This window comes from Chrysochloris asiatica, unplaced genomic scaffold (assembly GCF_000296735.1).
Source record: "Chrysochloris asiatica unplaced genomic scaffold, ChrAsi1.0 scaffold00339, whole genome shotgun sequence".
Taxonomy (NCBI): domain Eukaryota; kingdom Metazoa; phylum Chordata; class Mammalia; order Afrosoricida; family Chrysochloridae; genus Chrysochloris; species Chrysochloris asiatica.
The window spans coordinates 1465462-1486578 of record NW_006408857.1 but is presented as its reverse complement, the minus strand read 5'-3'; the positions used below and the strand labels follow the sequence as shown (position 1 = coordinate 1486578).

General features: G+C 46.7%; 1 protein-coding gene across 1 annotated transcript in view; it reads left to right on the top strand.

Annotated features, from left to right (window-relative positions):
- Positions 1-7461: 7461 nt before the first annotated feature.
- UBE2L6 (ubiquitin-conjugating enzyme E2L 6) overlaps positions 7462-21117 on the top strand; it is a 20905-nt gene continuing 7249 nt past the window's right edge. The window contains exons 1-3 of the mRNA XM_006875750.1: positions 7462-7488; positions 11598-11693; positions 17265-17451. Of these exons, the coding sequence (XP_006875812.1) occupies positions 7462-7488; positions 11598-11693; positions 17265-17451 (310 nt within the window). The remainder of the gene's footprint in view (positions 7489-11597; positions 11694-17264; positions 17452-21117) is intronic.

The following is a 21117-nucleotide window of genomic DNA, read 5'->3' as shown; positions in this document are numbered from 1 at the left end:
TAAGTTGTTGTTGTTAGTGCCTTCGAGTCGGTTCTGACTCATTGTGACCCTGTATAGGGTTTCCAAGAAGCAGCTGGTGGGTTTGAACTGCTGACCTTGTGGTTCAAAGTCCAGTGCTGCTCTTACAACACCACACCAGGAGTCTTGTGAACTGATTGCTGTTGTGGTTAAGTGCTGTCGAGTCGGTTCTGACTCAGAGTGACCCTGTATAGGGTTTCCAAGGAGCATTTGGTGAGCTTGAATCACTGACCTTGAAATTCAAACTGACTTTGCAGTCAAGTGCATTACCCCACAGCGCCACACCAGGGGTCCATGGAAACCCTACCCAGGGTCACTTTGAGTGGGAACTGACTCCCTGACACTTAAGAACAAGTGTAGCAACTTACAGGTGATGTCACATTGCAGCAACAGCGAGTCCTCCAGGGACAACTTTGTAAAGCCACCAGGACAGATTGTCACCCTCCTTTGTCCCACGAGGGGACTGAGGCAGAGGATTGCCGCCAGTGGCTGAAGCAGGAAGTCATCTGGTAGAGACCTTGGCCAAGTGTTCCTGCTCCTCTCAGGTGTTTTCTTCACCTGTGAAATGAAGATCATAAAATAACCTACTTCATGAAATTGGAGTGAAAATCAAGTGAGGATTATTAAACAGATCGGTCATGGCAACACAAGTCCAGCCCTTACCCAGTGCCTGCCCTGCTCAGTACAGGAGAGTTACTGTCTGTGGGGTCACTGTGGGGTCATTGTGGGGTCACTGTTATCACTGCTACCTGACTTTTCCAGAGCCCCACACTGAGCATGGGAGCAAAGCTCTGAGCCAGGCTGGGGAAGCAGGTCCCTTGATTCAGCAGGTCATCTCCCCTGCTCTTGTGTGGAGACCCCCAGCTCATCTCCTGGGGCATCTGAATTCTATAACCACCTCTGTTTTGTGCCCTTCCCCTCCACCTTCATTGGGGTGCAACCTGTGAGAACTGTGAGCGTATTGTGTGTGGGGGGGGGTATGTGTGTGCATGTGTATTTATATGTGTGTGTATATTGTATTGGGCTGTGGTGTGGTGCTGTAGGATAAGCAGTGGACTGTTAACCACAAGGTTAGCAGTTCAAACCTACAAGTTGCTCTCAGATATCCTATACAGGGTTGCCATGAGTCGGAACTGACTTGACTGCACACAGCAACAGCAACATCAAATGTAACTGTGCATATGTGTGGATGTATGTAGACGAAGTGGCTTCCAAAAGTTGGTAGAAAAGTGGAATGAAAAGAAATGGAATTTTCCCATGAATATCTGGAAATACCATCATATGCCTGTATGTGTGTTAATGGGCATATATATGTTTGCGTGTTGTGCATATTTCCTATGTACATGTACAGTGTTATACATACATGGTTATATATGTGTGTTGTGTGTGCGCACGTGTTTTGTGTTGTATGTATATGTGTTTGTCATGTAAATACGTGGGTATGCTGTTGTTGTTGTTCAGTGCTGTAGAGCTGGTTCTGACTCATAGTGACCCTGTATAGGGTTACCGAGGACCCACTAGCTTTGCTGTTCAAACCAACCTTGTGGGCCAGTGCTTTATCCTACAGCACCATACAGGACTTCGGATATGGACGTGTATATAAGTGTGTGCATTGGGTGTGTATATATGTATATGTGTTGTGTGTATATGTATTATGTATGCATGCATTGTGTATATGTATATATATGTGTGTGGGTATGGGCACAAATAGGTATTATATGTATTATGTGTGAATTATATATGTGTATGTATGTATGCATATTGTGAGTGTACATGTGTGTGCATGTGACTAATCCAAGAGAAGGGAGAGATGGGAAGGGGCCTGGAGAAGGTACCCCGTCCTCAAACAAAAGCAGCAGGAAGTTCTGGTCTTCAGTTGGTTCCCTGAGAGCTGTGAACTCCACCCCCCCACCCCCAGAAGGGTACATTACCCCCACCCTCTGTGTTCTAGGCAGGCTCTCAAAGCCCTCAGAATAACCTGAGCTCTCTGAAGCCTCCCCCAGCTAGTCCTATAAACAGGGAAGTGTGCTATCACCTACAAGGCGCCCCCTCACCCACAATCCCATTTTATCCTCACAGTCAACAGGGAAGGGGGAGAGTTGGTAGAGCTGAGTTTTGAAAAGCCAAGTTTAGAGGTCTTTCTCCTGACTTTTGTTATCTATAAAGACGCCATCTCTTGTACTCATAAGTAAAACACAGAGTCAGCATAGGGCCTCGTACTATAGGTGTTCCTAAGTGGTATGGAATGTGTGAACAAATGCAGGGACTGGATCAGAGAGATGTAAAAAGTGTCTCCTAGTGGTGCTGCGGGATAAGGATAAAGCACTGAGACACAAGGTTTGTTTGTACCATTTGGTTCAAACTCACCAGCCACTCCTTGGAAACCCTATACAGGGTCTCTATGAGTCTGAACTGACTTGATGGCACACACTCAACAGTTGAGTGACCCACATGTCATGCATGTCCTTGTACAACACAGACATTTATTGTCAGAACAAGCCCTGGGCTGGGAGCCACAAGATCCCGGTTCTGGTTTCACCTACACACCGTATGGCCTTGGGTAAGCCGTAGAACCTCCCTAGCATCTTCCTGGTAGACCTACCTGCCTCCCAGCACCATGAGAAACTGAGCTCATAAAAGTGGAAGAAATTGTAAGCCCAAGTTATAAATAATCCGGTTGGAATTCCTACTCTTCCATTATTGGCTGAATAACTTTGGGCAAGGTACTTAACCTGTCTGTGGCTCTGCTTTTTCAACTGTAAAAAGGGGCTAATAGCAGTTCAACCCCCACAGTCTGTTCCTCGGAACAGACTCCACAGCCCTTAACAGCAATATGATACATATACCTCACAGGTGAATGTGAAGAACAGTGAGCTGATAGTTCTAAAGAACTAAAGAACTTAGAACAGTGGTCAGTAAGAGATAGTTACAATAATCTTCCTTCTTATTATTTAAATGATGCCAGATGCTCAGGGATTACTGAGAAGGAAGAACAGAAATTCCTGCATTCCTGAGTTTGCTGCCTTAGGGCAATGGTGCAACTATTTTTCTAAGTAAAAAATTCATAGTACTGAGTGAAATTAGTCAATCACAAAAGAACAGATATTATATGAGACCAATATTATAAAAAGTCAAGAAAATGGTTACCAAGGGTAGGAGGAAAGGGAGAAGATAGACATGCTGCATTAACTTGGGTGACTGCGAAGGTAATATATGAAAGAGGGAGGTTGGTCACACCTTATACAAAAACCAACTCAGCATGGATTAGAGACCTAAATGTGAACCCCAGATTTATGAAGGCCATCAATGAAAAAATAGGGACAAATATGAGAGCTCTAATTCAGGGAATACATAGACTACCAAACATTTTGAACACTACACAAACAAAAGTAGACAAAATAGGTGATTGGGACATACTAAAAATTAAAAATTTATGTGCATCAAAAGACTTCACCAAAAGAGTAAAAAGGGAATCCACAGAAGGGGGGGGGGAAGGGAGACAAAGACAAATAACCCAATTAAAAAATGGGCACAGGACATAAACAGACACTTCACCAAGGAGGAGATCTGGGCAGCCAACAAACACATGAAGAAATGTTCACGATCACTAGCCATTGGTTGGTTAGTTGGTTATGTGCCGTGGAGTCGGTTCTGACTTATAGCGACCCTGTACAGGGTTTCTGAGGCTGTATATCTTTACAGGATAAACAAACTGTGGTACATACACACAATGGAATATTATGCTACCTTGAAGAATAACAAGGAAACTGTAAGCTATCACATAACATGGATGAACCTTGAGGACATTATGTTGAGTGAAGTTAGTCAGTCACAAAGGAGAAATATAGCATAGGACCACTACTGTACTTCTACAGACTAAGAAAAAGAACCCATACTAATGGGGGTGTGTGGGGATTCTTTGCTGGTTACTGGGACTTGAGGGGAGTGGGGTTAGGGAAGGGAGGAAAAGGTGGAGCACAGGGTAGGGAATAGATACAGAATAGTTTGGGTGCTGGGGAGGGGGCAATACAAAAGAAGGTGTAGGGGAATGGAAGAACAAGGTGGATGGGAAAGCAATTAGGCAGGTTTGCATGGGCTAAGTGGGATAGAGGTAAATAATGATGTATGCACAACCTTAGAACAACAGGGCTCTGGGATACAGGGATTGTGACATGGTTGGAATGGGTAAAAGGGGGGAATAATGTTAAGAAGCGACTAGGTCCCTCCTGACAATATGTCCCAAGTATGAGAGACAAAGTCTGGGCATCCTGGCCTCCAAGGAGCACTCTGGCTGCACGTCTTCCAACACAGATCTGTTTGTTCTTTTGGCAGCCCATTGCACTTTCAATATTCTCCTCCAACACCATAACTCAAAAGCATCAATTCTTCTACAGTCTTCCTTATTCACTGCCCAGCTTTCGTATGCATATGAGGTTACTGAAAATACCATAAACTTCAATTAGTTGAGTGCAAAACTGATGTTCTGCCATGTAGCGTATCATCAATTCACAATAAAAGCTTAAAAAACAAAAACAAAAAACCTTTCCTTTCATGGGAAATCAGTGATATTGTCCAATGATTTCCGCATTCTGTTGGGTCACCTCTCTTTGGAATGGGCACAAATATGGATCTGTTCCAGTCAGTTGGCCAGGTAGTTGTCTTCCAAATTTCTTGGCATAGATGAGTGAGTGCTCTTAGTGCTGCATCAGTTAATTGAAAGATTTAAATTTGTATTCCATCTATTCCCGGTGCCTTGGTCTTTGCCAATGACTTCAATGTACCTTGGATTGCTTCCTTTAGGATCACTGGCTCTTGATCATATGCTACTTCTTGAAATGGGTGAACATTGACCATTTCTTTTCGGTATAGTGACTCTGTGTATTCCTTCCATTGATGCTTCTTTTGATGCTTTCTGCATCATTCAATATTTTGCCCACAGATTCCTTCAGTTCCCTCAGCTTGAGAAATGCTGAGCGTGTTCTTCCTTTTGGTTTTCCAAGTCCAGATCTTTGCACATGTAGTTATAATATTTGACTGTCTTCTCGAGCTGACTCTTGATATTTTCTATTAAGCTTTTGTGCCTCTTCACTTCTTCCATCCTTTTCACTTCTTCCATCTCTATGCTGGAGAGCAAGTTTCAGGGTCTTTTCTGACATCCATTTTGATCTTTTCCTTCTTTCTTGTCTTCTCAACGACTTTTTGCTTTCTTCCTGTATGATGTTCTTGATGTCATCTCACAACTCTTCTGGTCTTCAGTCTTTAGTGTCTAATGCATCAAATCTGTCCTTCAGATGATCTCTAAATTCAGGTGGGATATGTTTAAGGTCATAGTTTGGCTCTTATGGATTTATTTTCATTTTCTTCAGCTTCAGATTGAATTTGCATATGAGCAATTGATTGTCTGTTTCACAATCTGCCCCTGGCCTTGTTTTGGCCAGTGATTATGGAGCTTTTCCATCATCTCTTTCCACAGATGTAGTCCACTTGATTTCTCTGTATTCCATCTGGTGAGATCCATGTGTATAGTAGGCTTTTATGGAGTTTAAAAAAGGTATTTGCAATGAATAAGTCATTGGTCTTGCAAAATTCTTTCATGCGGTCTCCAGTTCTGGTAGCGTAGTGGTCACGAATTGGGGTGTGAACCACAAGGTCAGCAGTTCGAGACTGCCAGCTGTTCCACAAAAGAAAAATGAGGCTTTCTGCTCCCATAAAGATTTACAGCCTCGGAAACCCTGTACAGGGTCACTATGAGTCGGAACCGACTCCACGGCACATAACCACCACCAGCATAGTTTCTATCACCAAGGTCATATTTTCCATCTACTGATCCCTCCTCTACGTTTCCAATCTTGGCATTCCAATCACCAGTAAATTAGATGGGTTCTAAATCTAATCTGGTAGCGTAGTGGTTACGAATCGGGCTGCGAGCCTTAAGGTCAGCGGTTCGAAACTACCAGCCGCTCCGCGGGAGAAAGATGAGGCTTTCTACTCCCGTAAAGATTTACACCCTCGGAAACCCTGTACAGGGTCGCTATGGGTCGGAACCGACTCGATGGCACTTAACAGCAACAACAAATCTAATCACTTCTGAGTTACTAAAAGAGTAACTTAGATACAGGGCAATGGGAACTTGAGAGGTGAGGGAGAGGCCCTATGTGAGGATCATCTATAAGCTAAGGAACCAAGGACTGTTGGCGACAACCCACAAGGAATGGTAGGAATTGCTGCCAAGACATTGATTTGTACTTTTAGTTTCTATAAACTGTGAAGAAATAAATTTATGTCCTTCAAAGCCACTCACTGTGATATTGTGTTGCAGCAATAATAGACAACAAAACAGACATTTGAGAATCCTGAGCTCAAAATACGCTGATTTCCTCTCTTATCTGGCTGAAGGGGGGGGGGCGGGGACTTTGGTTTGAGGGGAAAGAAGAAGGGCTCAGAGCCTAGGAATTCTGAGACTTTCCCACAAGGCGCTGGGTGCTAAGGGGTTGCTATTCCAGGTGGGCTCAACTTTAGTCTGGGAGAGGGGTCTTTGCCCTTGCCCAGAGGAGTGTAAACGTCTGTCTGTGTATGGGGACGCATAGTAGGCCACACTGCGAATGACTCAGTGGTAACTTAAGGGAGGTTAAGGGCTTCCCTTTTTTAGGGGGGAGGTGGCTCCTGAAATCTGTCTTGGCGCTTCCCCCACCCAACTGTTTCTCAAACTGACATGAGCTCGGCACTGATAGTAAAAGACCGGAAGGACACACAAGCGACGCCCCCCCCCCCGCCCGACAAAAAACCAGAACGGGTCCAAGCAGCGCCCTCTTGTGGTGATTTTCATCTGCGAGAACAGTCCTTGCAGTTTTGCCGCCGAATGCTCGACAGCACAAAGGATCCCCATTTATAGAGATGGGCACTGGGCCCAAGCAGAGGAAGGGACTGCTCCAGGAGTTCGCTAGACAAGGGGCTCAGGGAGGCGATCTGATGGTGGAGGCCGCCTAGGGATCTGATGCAGAACGGCGTTTGCACAGCAAGTGTCCTGCGTTTATTTATAGCAAGGATGTATTTACGGTGGTGAGAAGAGGGCTGAAGGCGAGGAATTCGTGGCGCAGCCCCCGGCAGGGACCAACACCCGGATGAACGGCCCCAGCCTAGCGCTCAGTGCACTCATCGCCTGGTACAGGGCGCCCCCAAGCGGGACGCAGACACCAGGCACGCAGTGCGCTCCAGAAACCGCCGAGTCTCCCCCAAAGAGCGCGAACCCCAGGAATCCAAGCCCTCCTCCCCGCAGGACCCCTCATCTCTGTGAAGTTACTGGAACGCAGGTCAGCGACGCCTGGCAATGGCGTGGGTGGAGCGGAACAGGGTGTGGGCGGAGCGCTCGGAGGTGGGGTCCCCGGGGCGGGGCGCCGAGTCCCAGGACTCGGTCAGCTGGCGTTCGCTGTTTCCCAACACGAGATGTCGGCGTGCAAGCGGGTGGCGAAGGTAACCGCCAGTGGGACATCCCTCATTCCCGGGGGGAGGGGAGTGGAGGGGAGGGGCTCGCGCTTCCCACTCCATTCCTTCCCTGGCTCTTGCTCCCTTGTCCTTCCATCCCTTCCCCAGCTGGCTCTCTGAGTGCATCCATTTGTCAGTTAATAGGGCTGGCTGAATCCTTGCCGTCCCCTGCCCTCTCCCCAGGGGAAGAAGGTGTCTGCGACAGGGGCCCAAACTGGGATTTGAGGAGGTAGGGGCACGGGAGGTGGGGTGTCGCTGGCGCCCTGAATTCAGCTGGGAATGAGGTGAGCGGATCGCAGTAGCCCCCAAATTGGTTTCGGTTTCACTTGTGCCAGAAACTTGTGAAAATTACGTATGTCCAAGTTTCGGGAATGTAATCCTGGTGTGGCGCTGTAGAATAAGCACTAGATCACAAGGTAGGTGGTTCAAACCCACCAGTCGGTCCTCGGAGACCTTATATAGAGTCGTTATAAATCAGAACCGACTTAGCAGCAGTTAACAATGAGGGAAACGAGCCTTGATGACCCAGTTGCTTAAGCGCTGGGCTGTGAACCATGAGGTGGACGGTTCAAACCCATCGTCCGTTGGGGGTGGGGGCAGGGAGAAAGATGAGGCTGTCTGCTTTTATAAAGATTTACAGTCTTTCGCGAAACCCTAAATAGGAGTTCTATTCTGCCCTGTAGGTTAGCTATGAGTCAGAATCGGCTCGATGGCAGTGAGTTATGTATGGTGCCTTGTTGTCGCCCTGGCAACAGGCACTTTGCTGGGGGTGGGGAGTGGGCTCTGGACCGAGCTTAAAGGACAAGGTCCTAGCCTTGGGATAGCTTATGGCCTGCCCCCTGGACGGATACCTCCTGGACTAGAGTCCAAAATAACCTAGTATACTGATGGGCAAAGTTCCCCTGGCATTCTCCTGATGAAGCCATGCCAAGGCTGAGCGGAGAAGGCTCCTGGCACGGTGGCATACGCTTCATCCCTTTCGAAGATGCTATGGAATGCCCACTATGTATGGCCTGGTCTAGGTGGGAGGGAGGCAGCCCTGAGCAAAGGGCGAATGTCCCTGTCCTCTTGGAGCCTCCATTTCAATCAGGGGCACAGTATGAGATCGTATCTGGAAGGATGGGGAGGTGGGAAATTTGGGGGAGATCGATCCAGGTGTAGCAGGAGGTGGAGATAAACGTTGGTGAAGTGGGTCTGACATTCCCAGACTATGAGTCTCTCCCAACTTATCCCCCTAAACTGCAGAGTGGAGGGGAAGGGGGTGCTTGCTTTCCGGGTACCCTAAGAGTAGATGGTCTCAGACTGAGTCACCGAGAGTAGGCTCAGCGCAGAAGAAATGAAATGTGAAGGTTACTAATGTGAGGTAGGGTTTTTTCTGGTGGAAAAGAGGTGGGAACTAGTATCTATCACACTGGAGATCCTTGGGGACGCAAACTGGTGAACACACACAGCTGCTGACAGGTTGGGAGTTCAAGTTCACCCAAGGTGTCTTGGAAGAAGGCTCTGGTGATCTGCCTCCAAAAACTCACCTTTGACAATTGTGTAGTTCTGCGCTCATACACATAGGGTAGCCGTGAGTTGGAATCGATTAAGTGACAACTGGTTTTATTGATCACACTGGGATCTTTAAGTGCTAGGCAGTTTCTCAGTTATCAGTTCATTTATTATCACAGCTACTGTGTCTGCGCATTTTATAGATGAGGGCACTGATGCTCATATAAAAGAACTCATTTGTCCATGGTCAGCCTAGTAGGAAAAGATAGGGCTAGGATTTGAGCCAGGTCCCGGGAACTCCAAAACCAGTCTCTTTCAATGGCTCCTCTACTTTCATTTTTGATTCCTCCAAGTCAGGTGATTTCTTAACAGACTTCAGGAAAGAGCTGTGTGTCCTAGGTTTGGTTACATCATCTTTAGGTGTTGCGAGAGTATTGGCAGACCTCACCTATAATAGATAAAATCCTAACTATTCCTATTTTCTGTCACATCAGGGAAATGCCCATTCCAGATCTTCTCTGTTTAACCTTAGGCTTATCCTTGCCGAAGAATAGCAAATGATACTGGAACTAGACGTTTACTTGTAGAAGCAGATACTTCTAGTTTAGGTAAAAGATACATGGGAAGCAGCTTGCTGGGATAAAGTGGGGAGTAGGGGTTAGAAAATTCAGATAATTGTCAGTGTTAAAGGGCCCCTTGTTAACTGGGAACTGAGTTTGGGAACATTCTCTCTGTGTTTGTTTACACCAGAGTTTCTCAACCTCAGTACTATTGATGTTTGGCTCGATAATTCTTTATTTAGCAAAACTCCTGGCCTCTACCCACTCGATGTCAGTAGTATCCCCACCCTCCTTTTGTGACAATCAAAAATGCCTGTAGATATTGGCGATGGTCTCTGGGGGTTAAATTGCCCCTGGTTGAGAACCAACAGTTTTACACCATTTGGGTGTTCCAGAAGAATATGACGTGTCCTTGAATGCCATTTTAAATTTGTTTGTTTTTTTGGGGGGAACTGTTGTATAGTCACCAAAGAGACAGTGAGGGGGTCCAATACATTTGAGAAGTACTGCATTCTATGGGTTCATAGTTTTAGAGTCATAATCATCAAAAGGCTCTGAAAAATCCTGCAAGAAAGAATGCTGTTTAGCCCAGTGTTTCTCAAGCATACTTGCTCATGAAACACTTTTTCTGTAATAACTACTAATCTGTGGATGCACATTTGCTCTACTCGGGCCCTCTGTCTTGGCTGTTCGTCTTCTCTGCATGCTAGACTCCTGTGTATCTATCTGGCATGGTCCAGCTCACCAAGCACAGCCTCTGGGAAACCCCTCTGCTCCCTCTCTTCTCCTCCCCCATTCATGTGTTCACACATGTCATTCATGTAATCGCATCCATGTTTCCTCTATTACTCCATGCACGATCTGGAGGCCGAGGCATGTCTTGGTCGAGGGAGAATGCTCTGTCAGTGGCTACTGAGGTGACTGGGTCCAGGTGATTGTCAAGGTAACACCCTCCCGGCTCTTGCTTCTCTACTTGGTGTGTAGAGTTCTCCTCATTCTCATTCACTATGGCCTGTCGTTAGGGAGTCCTGGAGTAGTGTTGTGGGTCAATGCGCTGGACTGCAAAATCTGCTTGAACCACAAGATCGGTGGTTCAAGCTCACCAACCACAACTCGGAAACCCTATACAGGGTCGCTGTGGGTCGGCAATTTAACAACAACATGGTCCGCCTGAGTTATTTCCCTTCCCCAACCCTGATTTAGTGGAGTCCCATAAGGATGAGCTGGTGTCTTTGCAGCCACCCAGTCTGCCACGAGCACTGTGTGTGTGTATCTGTTGTCATGCTAGGTATTTATGGGTGCTGATGGGAGGGTAAGGTAGGAGGGAGAGAATGAAGACCTAGTAATTCTCTAGGAATAGGGCAAGAGGGTCAAGTACCTCAGCTTCAGGAGAGAAGACTTGTAAGATGGTTTCACTCCAAGTTTTCTTATTTGGGAGAAAGTCATCTGGGTCTTCCTTACATCTGGTATTCCCTGAGTTGTAAGGCTGAAATCCTATAATTAACTTCAAACACTTATCGCCGTGCTTGATGCACACAAAACCGCAAACCTGATGCTGTCATGTCAATTCTGACTTCATGGCGACCCCATGTATTGCAGAGTAGAACTGCTTCATAGACTTCTCTGGGCTGTCATCTCAACGAAGGCAGGTCACCAGGCCTTTGTTGTATGACTGCACTGTGTGGGTTTGAGCCACCAACCTTTGGGTTGTTGTTCTTGTTGTTGTTAAGTGCTGTCGAGTCCGTTCTGACTCATAGGGACCCTGTATAGGGTTTCCGGGGAGCAGCTGGTGAGCTTGAACTGCCGACCTTGCAGTTCAAACGGCTTTACAGTCTGGCGCATTAACCCACAGCGCCACCCCAGGACTAACCTTTGGGTTAGCAGACAAGAATGCAAACCATTTTCACCACTGAGGGGTCTTGATGCATACTAAGTGCTCAAAACGCTTCGGCCTCCTAGCATGTCCTGTTTGGGAGAGGGCAGCTTGCTGCTGGCCAGGAGGAAAGGACAAGGCCAACTGCCCTCTCGATGTTCACCCCCCAGGAGCTGGAAGATCTGCAGAGGGAGCCTCCCCGGTACCTGCGGAACCTGGTCAGCAAAGATGCCGACGTCCTGGTGTGGCACATGCTCTTGCTGCCTGTGAGTGTCCATGGGGGTTCGGCTCTGGACTGGGGCAGCTCATGCCAAGGACATGGGTGGGGAGGGGGCAGGGCTGGGCAGGAATTTATCTTGCGTAGGATCCGCTCACTGGAGGCTACCATTGGTGGAGACTCCCGTCTGTATGGATGCAGATGAAAGACATCAGGTAAAGAATTAAAAAAGAGATCGTCTAGCATTTTGTCAAGGAGTCCCTGGCTCAAATGGTTAAGCGCTTGATTATGAACTGAAAGTTCAGACCCACCCTGAGGTTCCTTGGAAGAAGGGCCTGGCAACCTACTTTAGAAAGATTAAACCTTATGGATCGCAGTTCTACTCTGACACACATGGGGTTGCCATGAGTCAGGATTGATCTGATGAAAACTGAGTGGGGGTGGTGAGTGGGGAAAGACTGGGTTGGGGCCAAGGATCAGGTGCAAGCTTCCGGGATTCCAACAGTTGGTAGAATTTGCTCCCCTAAATCTAAAATGAGGTTTTTCTTTTAAAGACTAATTTCAGAAATTATTGTTCCACATGATAACATAATTAATTTATCTCCCAGGAGTCATGGTGTGCCACTGTAGGACTGCTAACTCACCAGCCACTCCTCAGAAACATACACAGGATTGTTATGAGTCTGAACTGACTCAACAAACTTAACAAAAACAACTGTTCTCACGTCTCTCTGCTTATTACTTGATATCATTTTGATAAAAATCTCCCTTCAGAAGTCATAATCCAAAGAATTTATTGGAGTGCATGGTCTTTATTTTGCCATTTCCTAAGTGGCAGAAGTTACTTTCTTATAGAAATTCGTTGGTATACCTTTGTTGTTGTTGTTAAGTGCCGTTGAGTCAGTTCCGACTCATAGCGACCCTGTATTGGGTTTCCAAGGAGCAGCTGGTGAGCTTGAACCACTGACTTTGCAGTTCAGATGGCTTTGCAGTCTGACGCATTAGCCCACAGCGCCACACCAGGAGTCCTTTGGCCACTTGGAAATGAAAATGAAAGCATTTGAGCTTTTTTGGCAGTCAAAGTTCTTTGGAATGGAAAGAGAATTTATTAAGAAGAACAAATCATCTTATTACTTAGGATTTGGATGTCTTACAATACAGGGGTTCAGGGGCTCTGGTAGTGCCATGAGTTAAGCATTGGGCTTCTAATCACAAAGTCAGAGGTTCAAACTCAAAAGAGGCTGTTCCCAAAAAGATGTACAGTCTCGGAAACCCCGTGAAGTAGTTCTACTGTATCCTGTTAGGTCACTGTAAGTTGGAGTCTACTTTTGTGTTGTGCCATCTCTTCCCTGCCACCTAATCTGTAGTTCAGAAAAATGGGACAGGTTTGAGTTGGGTCGACATTTGAACCTTCAGTCAGGTTCCTTGTGTTGCTCGGTTGAAGAAGTTCACTTCCTTGGCTTGTCTTGGGAACACTTATCAGTACCAGGGGAAGAAGATGCTGGAAGAAACTACAGGGACTGATTAGGTCTCCAAAGGAGGCCAGCTTTGAGATGGTGAGAGTGAAGGGAAGGAAAAAGGCAGAAGGAAAAGCTAGGGATGGTCACATTTGGGGAAATACTGGGAAATTAGAGGACCTTAAGGAGCTCTGGTAGCATAGTGGTTACGAATCAGGCTGCGAATCGCAAGATCAGCAGTTTGAAACTACCAGCTGTTCTGCAGGAGAAAGATGAAACTTTCTGCTCCCTTAAAGATTTATAGCCTCAGAAACCCTGTACAGGGTCGCTATGAGTGGGAACCGACTCCACGGCACATAACAACAACAACAACAAGGGCTGGCAAGACTGAGGTGGGTAGGTACACCCCAGGAGCCAGCCAAGCATCTGGCAGCCAGACAGGGGTCCTAAAGAAGCATGCTTGTTGGGAGGAGCCCCCAGGACTGGGGGCCAACGCTTGATGTTGACTCTCTAGCCAGGGGGTTCTGGTGAAGCCGTAAAGGAGGGGTGGTTGACCAATGGGGAAGGACAGCCAGGGAAGGTCTGTGGGCTGGACAGACAGGTTCCATTTTAAAGGCTTAGTCTCCAGCCACTCCTCTGATCTTGGCCATAGAAGGTTGCGGCTAAAAGCCCTTTTGATGCTAATAGAACCCACTGCCATTGAGTCTGATTCAGACTCATAGAGACTCGATAGAGGACTTCCAACGGTGCAAATCTTTATGGGAGCAGAAAGCCTCATCTTTCTCCTTCTGAACAGCTGGTGGATTTTAATGACCAACTTTATGGTTACGAGTCTGGTGCTTTTCTTACAGCTTTGCCAGGCTCTTTGAAGCTAACAGAGTTATTTATTTATTATTGAGAAGCCCCCTCTGGGCTGACCACTGTTCTAAATATGCTTTGTTTGAGGTTATCGTGAATTTTCACAACCACCCAAGGAGGAAGGTAGTATTAATGGGGCACTGCAGGATTCTGCACTGGACCGCAAGGTCAGTTTAAGCTGTAAGGTTGGTGGTTCAAACCCAGCAGCTGCTCCTTGGAAACCCTATACAGAGTCACTATGAGTCAGAACTGACTCAACGGCACTTAACAACAACAACAGCAACAACCAGTTGCTACAAACTCCTGGTGTGGTGCTGTAGGATAAGCACTGACTGCAAATCACAAGGTTGGTGGTTCATACCCATCACTTGCTCCTTGGAAACCCTATATAGAGTTGTTGTGAGTTGAAGTCGACCCGATGGCACTTAACAACAACAACCAGTTGCTGTTGAATTGATTCTGATTCATGGTGACCACATGTGTGTTGGAGTGGAACTGTGTCCCATTTTTTGGAAGTAGATTGCCAGACCTTTCTTCCCAGGTGCCTCCTAATGGACTCGAACCTCCAACCTTTCGGTTCCAGCCAAGTGTGTTAACATTTGCACCAACCAGGGACTCCTTGAATTATTTTTATAGTTGAGAAAATGGAGGCTAAGTAACTCATCCAAAGTCATCCAGCATGGGATGGTAGGGATAGAATTTAGCTGACGTCAGAGTTCTCTCTTTTAACCACTCCATGAGTGATGTGTGGTTTTCAGACTTTTTTTTTTCAGATAGCAAGTCTATTTACTGAACTCTTCCCAGCCAGTAGCTCTCCCTCAGCACAGTGCCTCACCCCAGCCTCCCAGCGAGGGCCTGGCAGAGCACCCAGAGCTTGGCCCAGGCTCCTTCCTAAGTGTCAGGCTTTCTGCCTTGGCTTTTCCAGGTTGCCTCCTGGGCTCTGTGTTCCTTTCGCTTCTATGTTCTTCTTCTGAAAGTGTCTGATGGAGACTAAATGGTTCCTCATTTTCAGAAGGGTCAAAGTCAAAGCTCATGTTGCGGTAGATGCCACTAGAGAGGCTTAAGGCTTCAGTACCATTGAGTTTCTTGGCTGCCAAGTCTTAAACCTCAATGCTGCCCATTTTCACATCTAAGTCCCTGGCATTGCTCAAGAAGAACTTGTAAAGCTCCTCCCCCATGCTCCTCCACCGCTGGGAACATCTGCACATAGTACTCTAACGTGAGGCTGGCTGGCCGCTGGCTATTGCTGTGGTCGGTGCTACCCATGGTGCCATCAGACTGTGTGCCTTGCACCGGTGCAGCATTTCCTCGGTGGTGCTTAGGTTTGCTGCGTGCCAGGACCCCTATGGTCTTGGCAGCCACAGCCTGGTGCAGAAACACTGGCAGCTGGGCTGTGAACTGGAGTGCTGCAGTGCCACTGAGGATCTTGGGCTGTAATTTGGAGCTCTCCTTGTCAGACGGTATCGGCAGCGTCACGAGGCCCTGGAGCGGCGCCTTGTGCACCTCATCGTTGACCGGCTCTCCGATCAGCTCAGTGGCTTCATCTGGACTTCCAGGTGCATCGTGTGCGACACTTTCAGCCCGCAGTCCACGATGCTGTGGTGTGTGTTTCCTGTAATGGACTGGGTGGTCCTGAGAGTCTGCAGGGACAGCTGCTGAACTTTGGGGGATACTCAGGGCAGTAAAGCTGTCAGACCTTTGCACACTTGCTTCTGGTACTTAGGACCACCATGGACCCAAGTATCCAAAAGCCCCTGTACCTCTTCCTGGGTCTCTTCTGACTTAGACTTGGCCAAAAAATTCTGCTATGGATTGGACACCAGAGCTTTCGCAAACACGCTCCCTGTATTTCTTGTCAGAGTTTGCCATAAGCTGATGGATTCCTTCTTGTCTTCCTCCTTGATCTTCCCCAGCCCAAGTATTTCCAAGAAGTGTTAGGACTCCTCCAGCTTCAAGGTATTCTACAAGGTGTCAATGACATTCTCCTGGAAGCTCCTCAGGAACAGGGAGGAACTTCTACACAGCAGGGTGAACCCTATGTGACCGCCCCCCAAATGGCTTTATTTAACCCAGAACTTAGAAGAAACTAAAACTTTCAGCTTTATTTTACAGATAAGTAGACTGAGCCCAAGAGAGGCTGAGGCTGAACTGGGGCGGGTCCCCAGGGCTCTTTTACTTCCTCCCTCAGTTATGCTCTGGGAAATTGCACACGTAACCCCTGCAAACCCACACCTGCAGAGACACTCCCTTTCTTCTCTGAGGTCTCCACCCTGGCCCTTATCTGTACCTCAAGGTTCCAGCCTTTTCTTATTCCATAAAAGCGAAGCACATTTCTTATCTTCGCGCTTGTTACTTCATCTCTTAGATGCACCCTGGCCTCAGTGGACGAGCTTTGTGGAAACCTTAACTCTGTACTTCATTACTTTTGCTGTCTGGGCTGCCCTCACCCTTGTCTTCTCAATAAAGAAGGTTCTGGAAGGCTTGGTGCATTGGAAGCAGCCTAATGGCCTCTGTGCTCTGTGCTAGGGTCATCCAAGTTCTTGTTGTTAGGTGCCCTGCTAGGTTACCATTCATCACAGACCTTGTGTATAACAAGGAAACACCACCCGGCGCGGTGCTGTCTTTACAACTGTTTGAGCCCCCTTTAGTAGATTTGGTGTCATTTCATTTCCTTGAGGGTCTTCCTGTTTTTTTTCTTACTGTATACTTTGCCAAACATGATATCCTTCTCCTCTGACTAGCAACTGGGTGCTTAACTATTGCATTACCAGGGTGCCTTTTACAAAATAGCTGACATACGTGTAGTGCATGGAGCTGTGGTGTGGTGTTGCATGTGGGCTAATGTGCTGGACTGCAAAGTCAGTTTGAATTGCAAGGTCTGCATTTCAAGCTCACCAAACAACAAACAACAAAATGGGCTGCGGGCCAGACAGTCCCCCCCGCTTTCCACGAAGGGATTTGAATGGGGCCTGGCTCATGGCAGGCATCACATGTTGTTGTTGAGTTGGTTCCGACTCATAGCAACCCTGTATAGGGTTTCCAAGGAGCAACTGGTGAGTTTGAACCGCCGACCTTGCCATCCGGTACTTACCCCACAAGCCACACCAGGACTCCCTCCCACTATTCCATGGCTCAATTGTTGAGTGCATCTGTACCCCCTGCTGAAGTTTCTTCCTGGGAGTGAAGCAGAGGCTGTCTGGGACCCTGGGGTGGGGTGGGAGGAGAACCAGACCACAACTTCGGGAGGAAGGTGGTCTGTTTAGAGCAGCTACTCTTGGAGTAGTGACCCCTTTCTCTCTCCACAGGACGAACCACCTTATAACCTCAAGGCCTTCAACCTGAACATCATTTTCCCCGAAGAGTATCCTTTCAAACCTCCCACAGTAAAATTCACAACCAAGATCTATCACCCCAACGTGGATGAGAATGGACAGATGTGCCTGCCCATCATCAGCAACGAGAACTGGAAGCCAAGCACCAAGACCTGCCAAGGTGCCAGGGGAGGGAGCAGTACTGGGTGTGGATGCCAGGCCCAAGGTGCCAGGGGAGGGAGCAGTACTGGGCGCGGGTTGTTGATTTTAGGGGCCAATAAGTGGATTCTGACTCACGCTGACCCCATGTGACAGAATAGACTAGTCCCACAGGTTTTCTAGGCTGTAATCTTTATGGGGTTCCTGGTGTGGCTCTGTGGGGTACTGCGCTGGGTGGTTTAACTGCAAGGTCAGCAGCTCAAGCTCACCAGCCGCTCCTCGGAAATCCTATATAGGGTCGCTATGAGTCAGAACTGACTTGATGGCATTTAACAATAACAACAGCAGTCTTTATGGAATCCTGGTGTGGCACTGTAGGATAAACACTGGACTGCTTACCTCAAAGTCGATGGTTCAAACCTGCTAGCTTTTCCTCAAAAACCCTGTAAGAATCAGAACTGACTCGAACTACTTAACAACAACAATGATCGTTATAGAAGCAGGTTTCCAAGTGTTTCTCTTGCCGCTCAGTGGGTTCAGACTGCCAACCTTTTCAGTTTATAACGGAGTGCTTAACTGTTGTGCTACCAAGGCTCCTTGACTTGGGGGTTGGTTGTTGTTGAATCAGTTCCGACCCATAGCAACCTTATGTACAACAGAATGAAACACCGCCTGGTCCTTCACCATCCCCACAGTTGCTGCTACACTCGAGCCCATTGCTGCTGCCCCTGTGCCAATCCATATCATTGGGGGTCTCCCTCTTTTTCACTGTCCTTCCACTTTACCAAGCATGATGTCCTTCTCCAGGGATTGTACCCTCCTGATAATATGTCCAAAGTATGAGAGCTGAAGTCTGGCTTTCTTGTCTTCTAAGGAACATTCTGGTTGTACTTCTTCCAAGACTTCTAGCAATACGTGGTACCTTTAATATTCTTCTTAAACACCATAATTCATATACATCAATTCTTCTACGGTCTTCCTTATTCATTGTCCAATTTTCACATGCATATGAGGTTATTGAAAATACCATGGCTTGGGTCAGGCATACCCTAGTCCTCAAACTGACATCTTTGCTCTTGAACACGTTAAAGAGGTCTTGTGCAGCAGATTTACCTAATGCAATACTTCGTTTGATTTCCTGACTGCTGATTCCATGAGTGTTGATGGTTGATCCGAGCAAAATGAAGCCTTTGACAACTTCAGTCTTTTCTCCATTTATATGGATGCTGTTTATTGGTCCAGTAGTGAGGATTTTTGTTTTCTTTCAATTGAGGTGCAGTCCAAACCAAAGGCTGTGGTTTTTGATCCTCATCAGTAAGTATTTAAGTCTTATTTACTTTCAACAAGCAAGGGTGTATCCTCTGCACACGGAAGGTTGTTAATGATACTTCCTTTTCATATAATCCAGTATCTCGGATTATTTGTTCAGCATGAGTAATAAATTGAATAAGTAATAATTGAGTAAGTATGGTGAAAGATTACAAGTGGTGGTGACTTGGGGTTAGAAAAGCTCAAAAAGACAAAAATTGTGGGTTTCAGTGGAGGCTGTCATCAGATAGGAGAGATTCAGCCAGAGATCTTGGATGGGCGACCTCCTCCTACTTGTGTTTCTACATCTGGGCAGGTGTGCGGAGGGGCTTTGTCCTGGGTCTTGGGAGGCAGAGATAGCTGTCTGTAGAGGGAGATGGCTTGGGATAAGAAGACCCGTCACACCTCTGACACTGGGCAAATCTCTCTTCCTTCCTGGCCTCAGTGGCCCTTGGAGGACACTGACATAAGGATGATGATACCTGTTGCTGAGCTGGACCCTTTGGGCACTGACTTCATTAATGCCTCCAGTACCCTTGCGAGCAGTTGCTGTTGACCAGGTTTTGTAGATGACAACACCGAGGTCACACAGCTAGCAAGTGGCAGAGCTGGGATTCGAAGCTGTGTTCAGCTGACCCTAGAAAGGGCTGTCCAGCAGCACTTTCCGTGATGGAATGTTCTATAGGTGCCCTGTCCAATAGAATGGTCACTTGCCACAGGTGGCTGTTGAGCACGGGGAATGTGGCATACAACTGAGGAATGGAGTTTATTTATTTCTGGCTTTCAAACATACAGCAAATACTTTTTTTTGCGAAGAGATAGTTTTACAGTAAACACCGATGTATTTCCAATTGTTGTCAAGTCTGTTCTGACTCGTGGTGACTCTGTATGCGTCAGAGGAGAACTGTGATCCATAGGGTGTTCAGTGGCTGATCTTTGGGAAGTAAAACTCCAGGCCTTTCTTCTGAGGTACATCAGGGTAGACTTGAATCTCCAACGTCTTGGTTAGCAGCTGTGTGTAACCCTTCATCTTGTGTATTGCTTATTGTCATAGTTTCCCTTGTTTACATTCGCTGTTGCTTTATCTGTCACCCAAAAGGCCAAGTGTCTGTTCTCTCGAGATTGAGTCCCCCTCCTTCCCCTTCCCATCCTTGCTAACTGCCAAAGAGCATTGACTGCTGTAGGTATGTTGTTGCTGAGTGTCGGTTCCTACTCATAGTGATCCTGTATAGGGCGGTTTGGGTGGGTTTGAGCTGCCGATCTTGAGGTTAGTAGTCTGGTGCTTATCCTACAGTGCCACACCAGGTATACCTATTTTTAAAATGAATAATTCTTTAATATCACATTTGTATGAACATTTTCTTAATTGTCTTTGTTTCTTTCCTTTTTTGAGTGTGAAAGTTGTTTTTGTTTTGTAGCTTTGTTTTCTGAATCAGGACCGAAATAAAGCCCACACATGTTTTTATATGGATGTTTATATGTATTTTAACATCAACAACAATTTACCAATTTTAAGTGGACACTGATGATTTTTCCTTCCATCCTCACCCTTCTCCTTCACCCCTTGCGCCCCGCCTCTCATCTCTTGGTAAAACCACCCATCTTTTTTGTCTTGATGGATTCACCTATTCAAAATATTTCATATAACGGAATCAAGCAGTGTCTCCTCCTTTTGTTTCTGGCTGAACTGAATTTTGAAAAGATATGGTTTTTATTTCTGGTGACAATATACACAACCAAACAGATCCATTCACAGTTGGTTCCAAACGTCACATCGTGTCACCGTTCAGTCTCTTCCCGTTAAGTGAGGCTCTTTGTTCCTTAAAGCTGTTTGTTATATGTGCTTTGGATGAACGGCTGTCAGTTTACACACGTAGTTTTTTGTTGTTGTTATTGCTAAGTGCTGTAGAGTCAGTTCCAACTCCTGGCAAACCTGCATAGGACTTCCAAGGAGAAGCTGGTGGGTTTGAACTGCCATCCTTGGGGTTAGCAGTCTAGAGCTTATCCTACAGGACTTCTTACACGCATATAGAGAACTCTTCATAACAGCACCGTACTTGGGGCTCTTTATTAATTGGACTACTCTGTTAATTAGTTTGACTATGGCTTCTTGGGATAGTTTCAGTTCAAGGTTGAAAGATTATTTCCAGGCATTCGATTAGAGAGTTCTCCCAGACTCCGTGGATCCAGTAAGTCTGGTTTCCATGAATTTGAAGTTCTGTTCCATGCTTCTCCTTTTCATCAGGATCCATCAATTGGGACCTTGATCAAAACTTGAACTTAATTTTTTTTTTCATGTTTTATTGTGAATTATATGATATTTTACATGGGAGAACTTTAGTTTTACATTCATTCCACCATATATCGTTTCATTGCCATG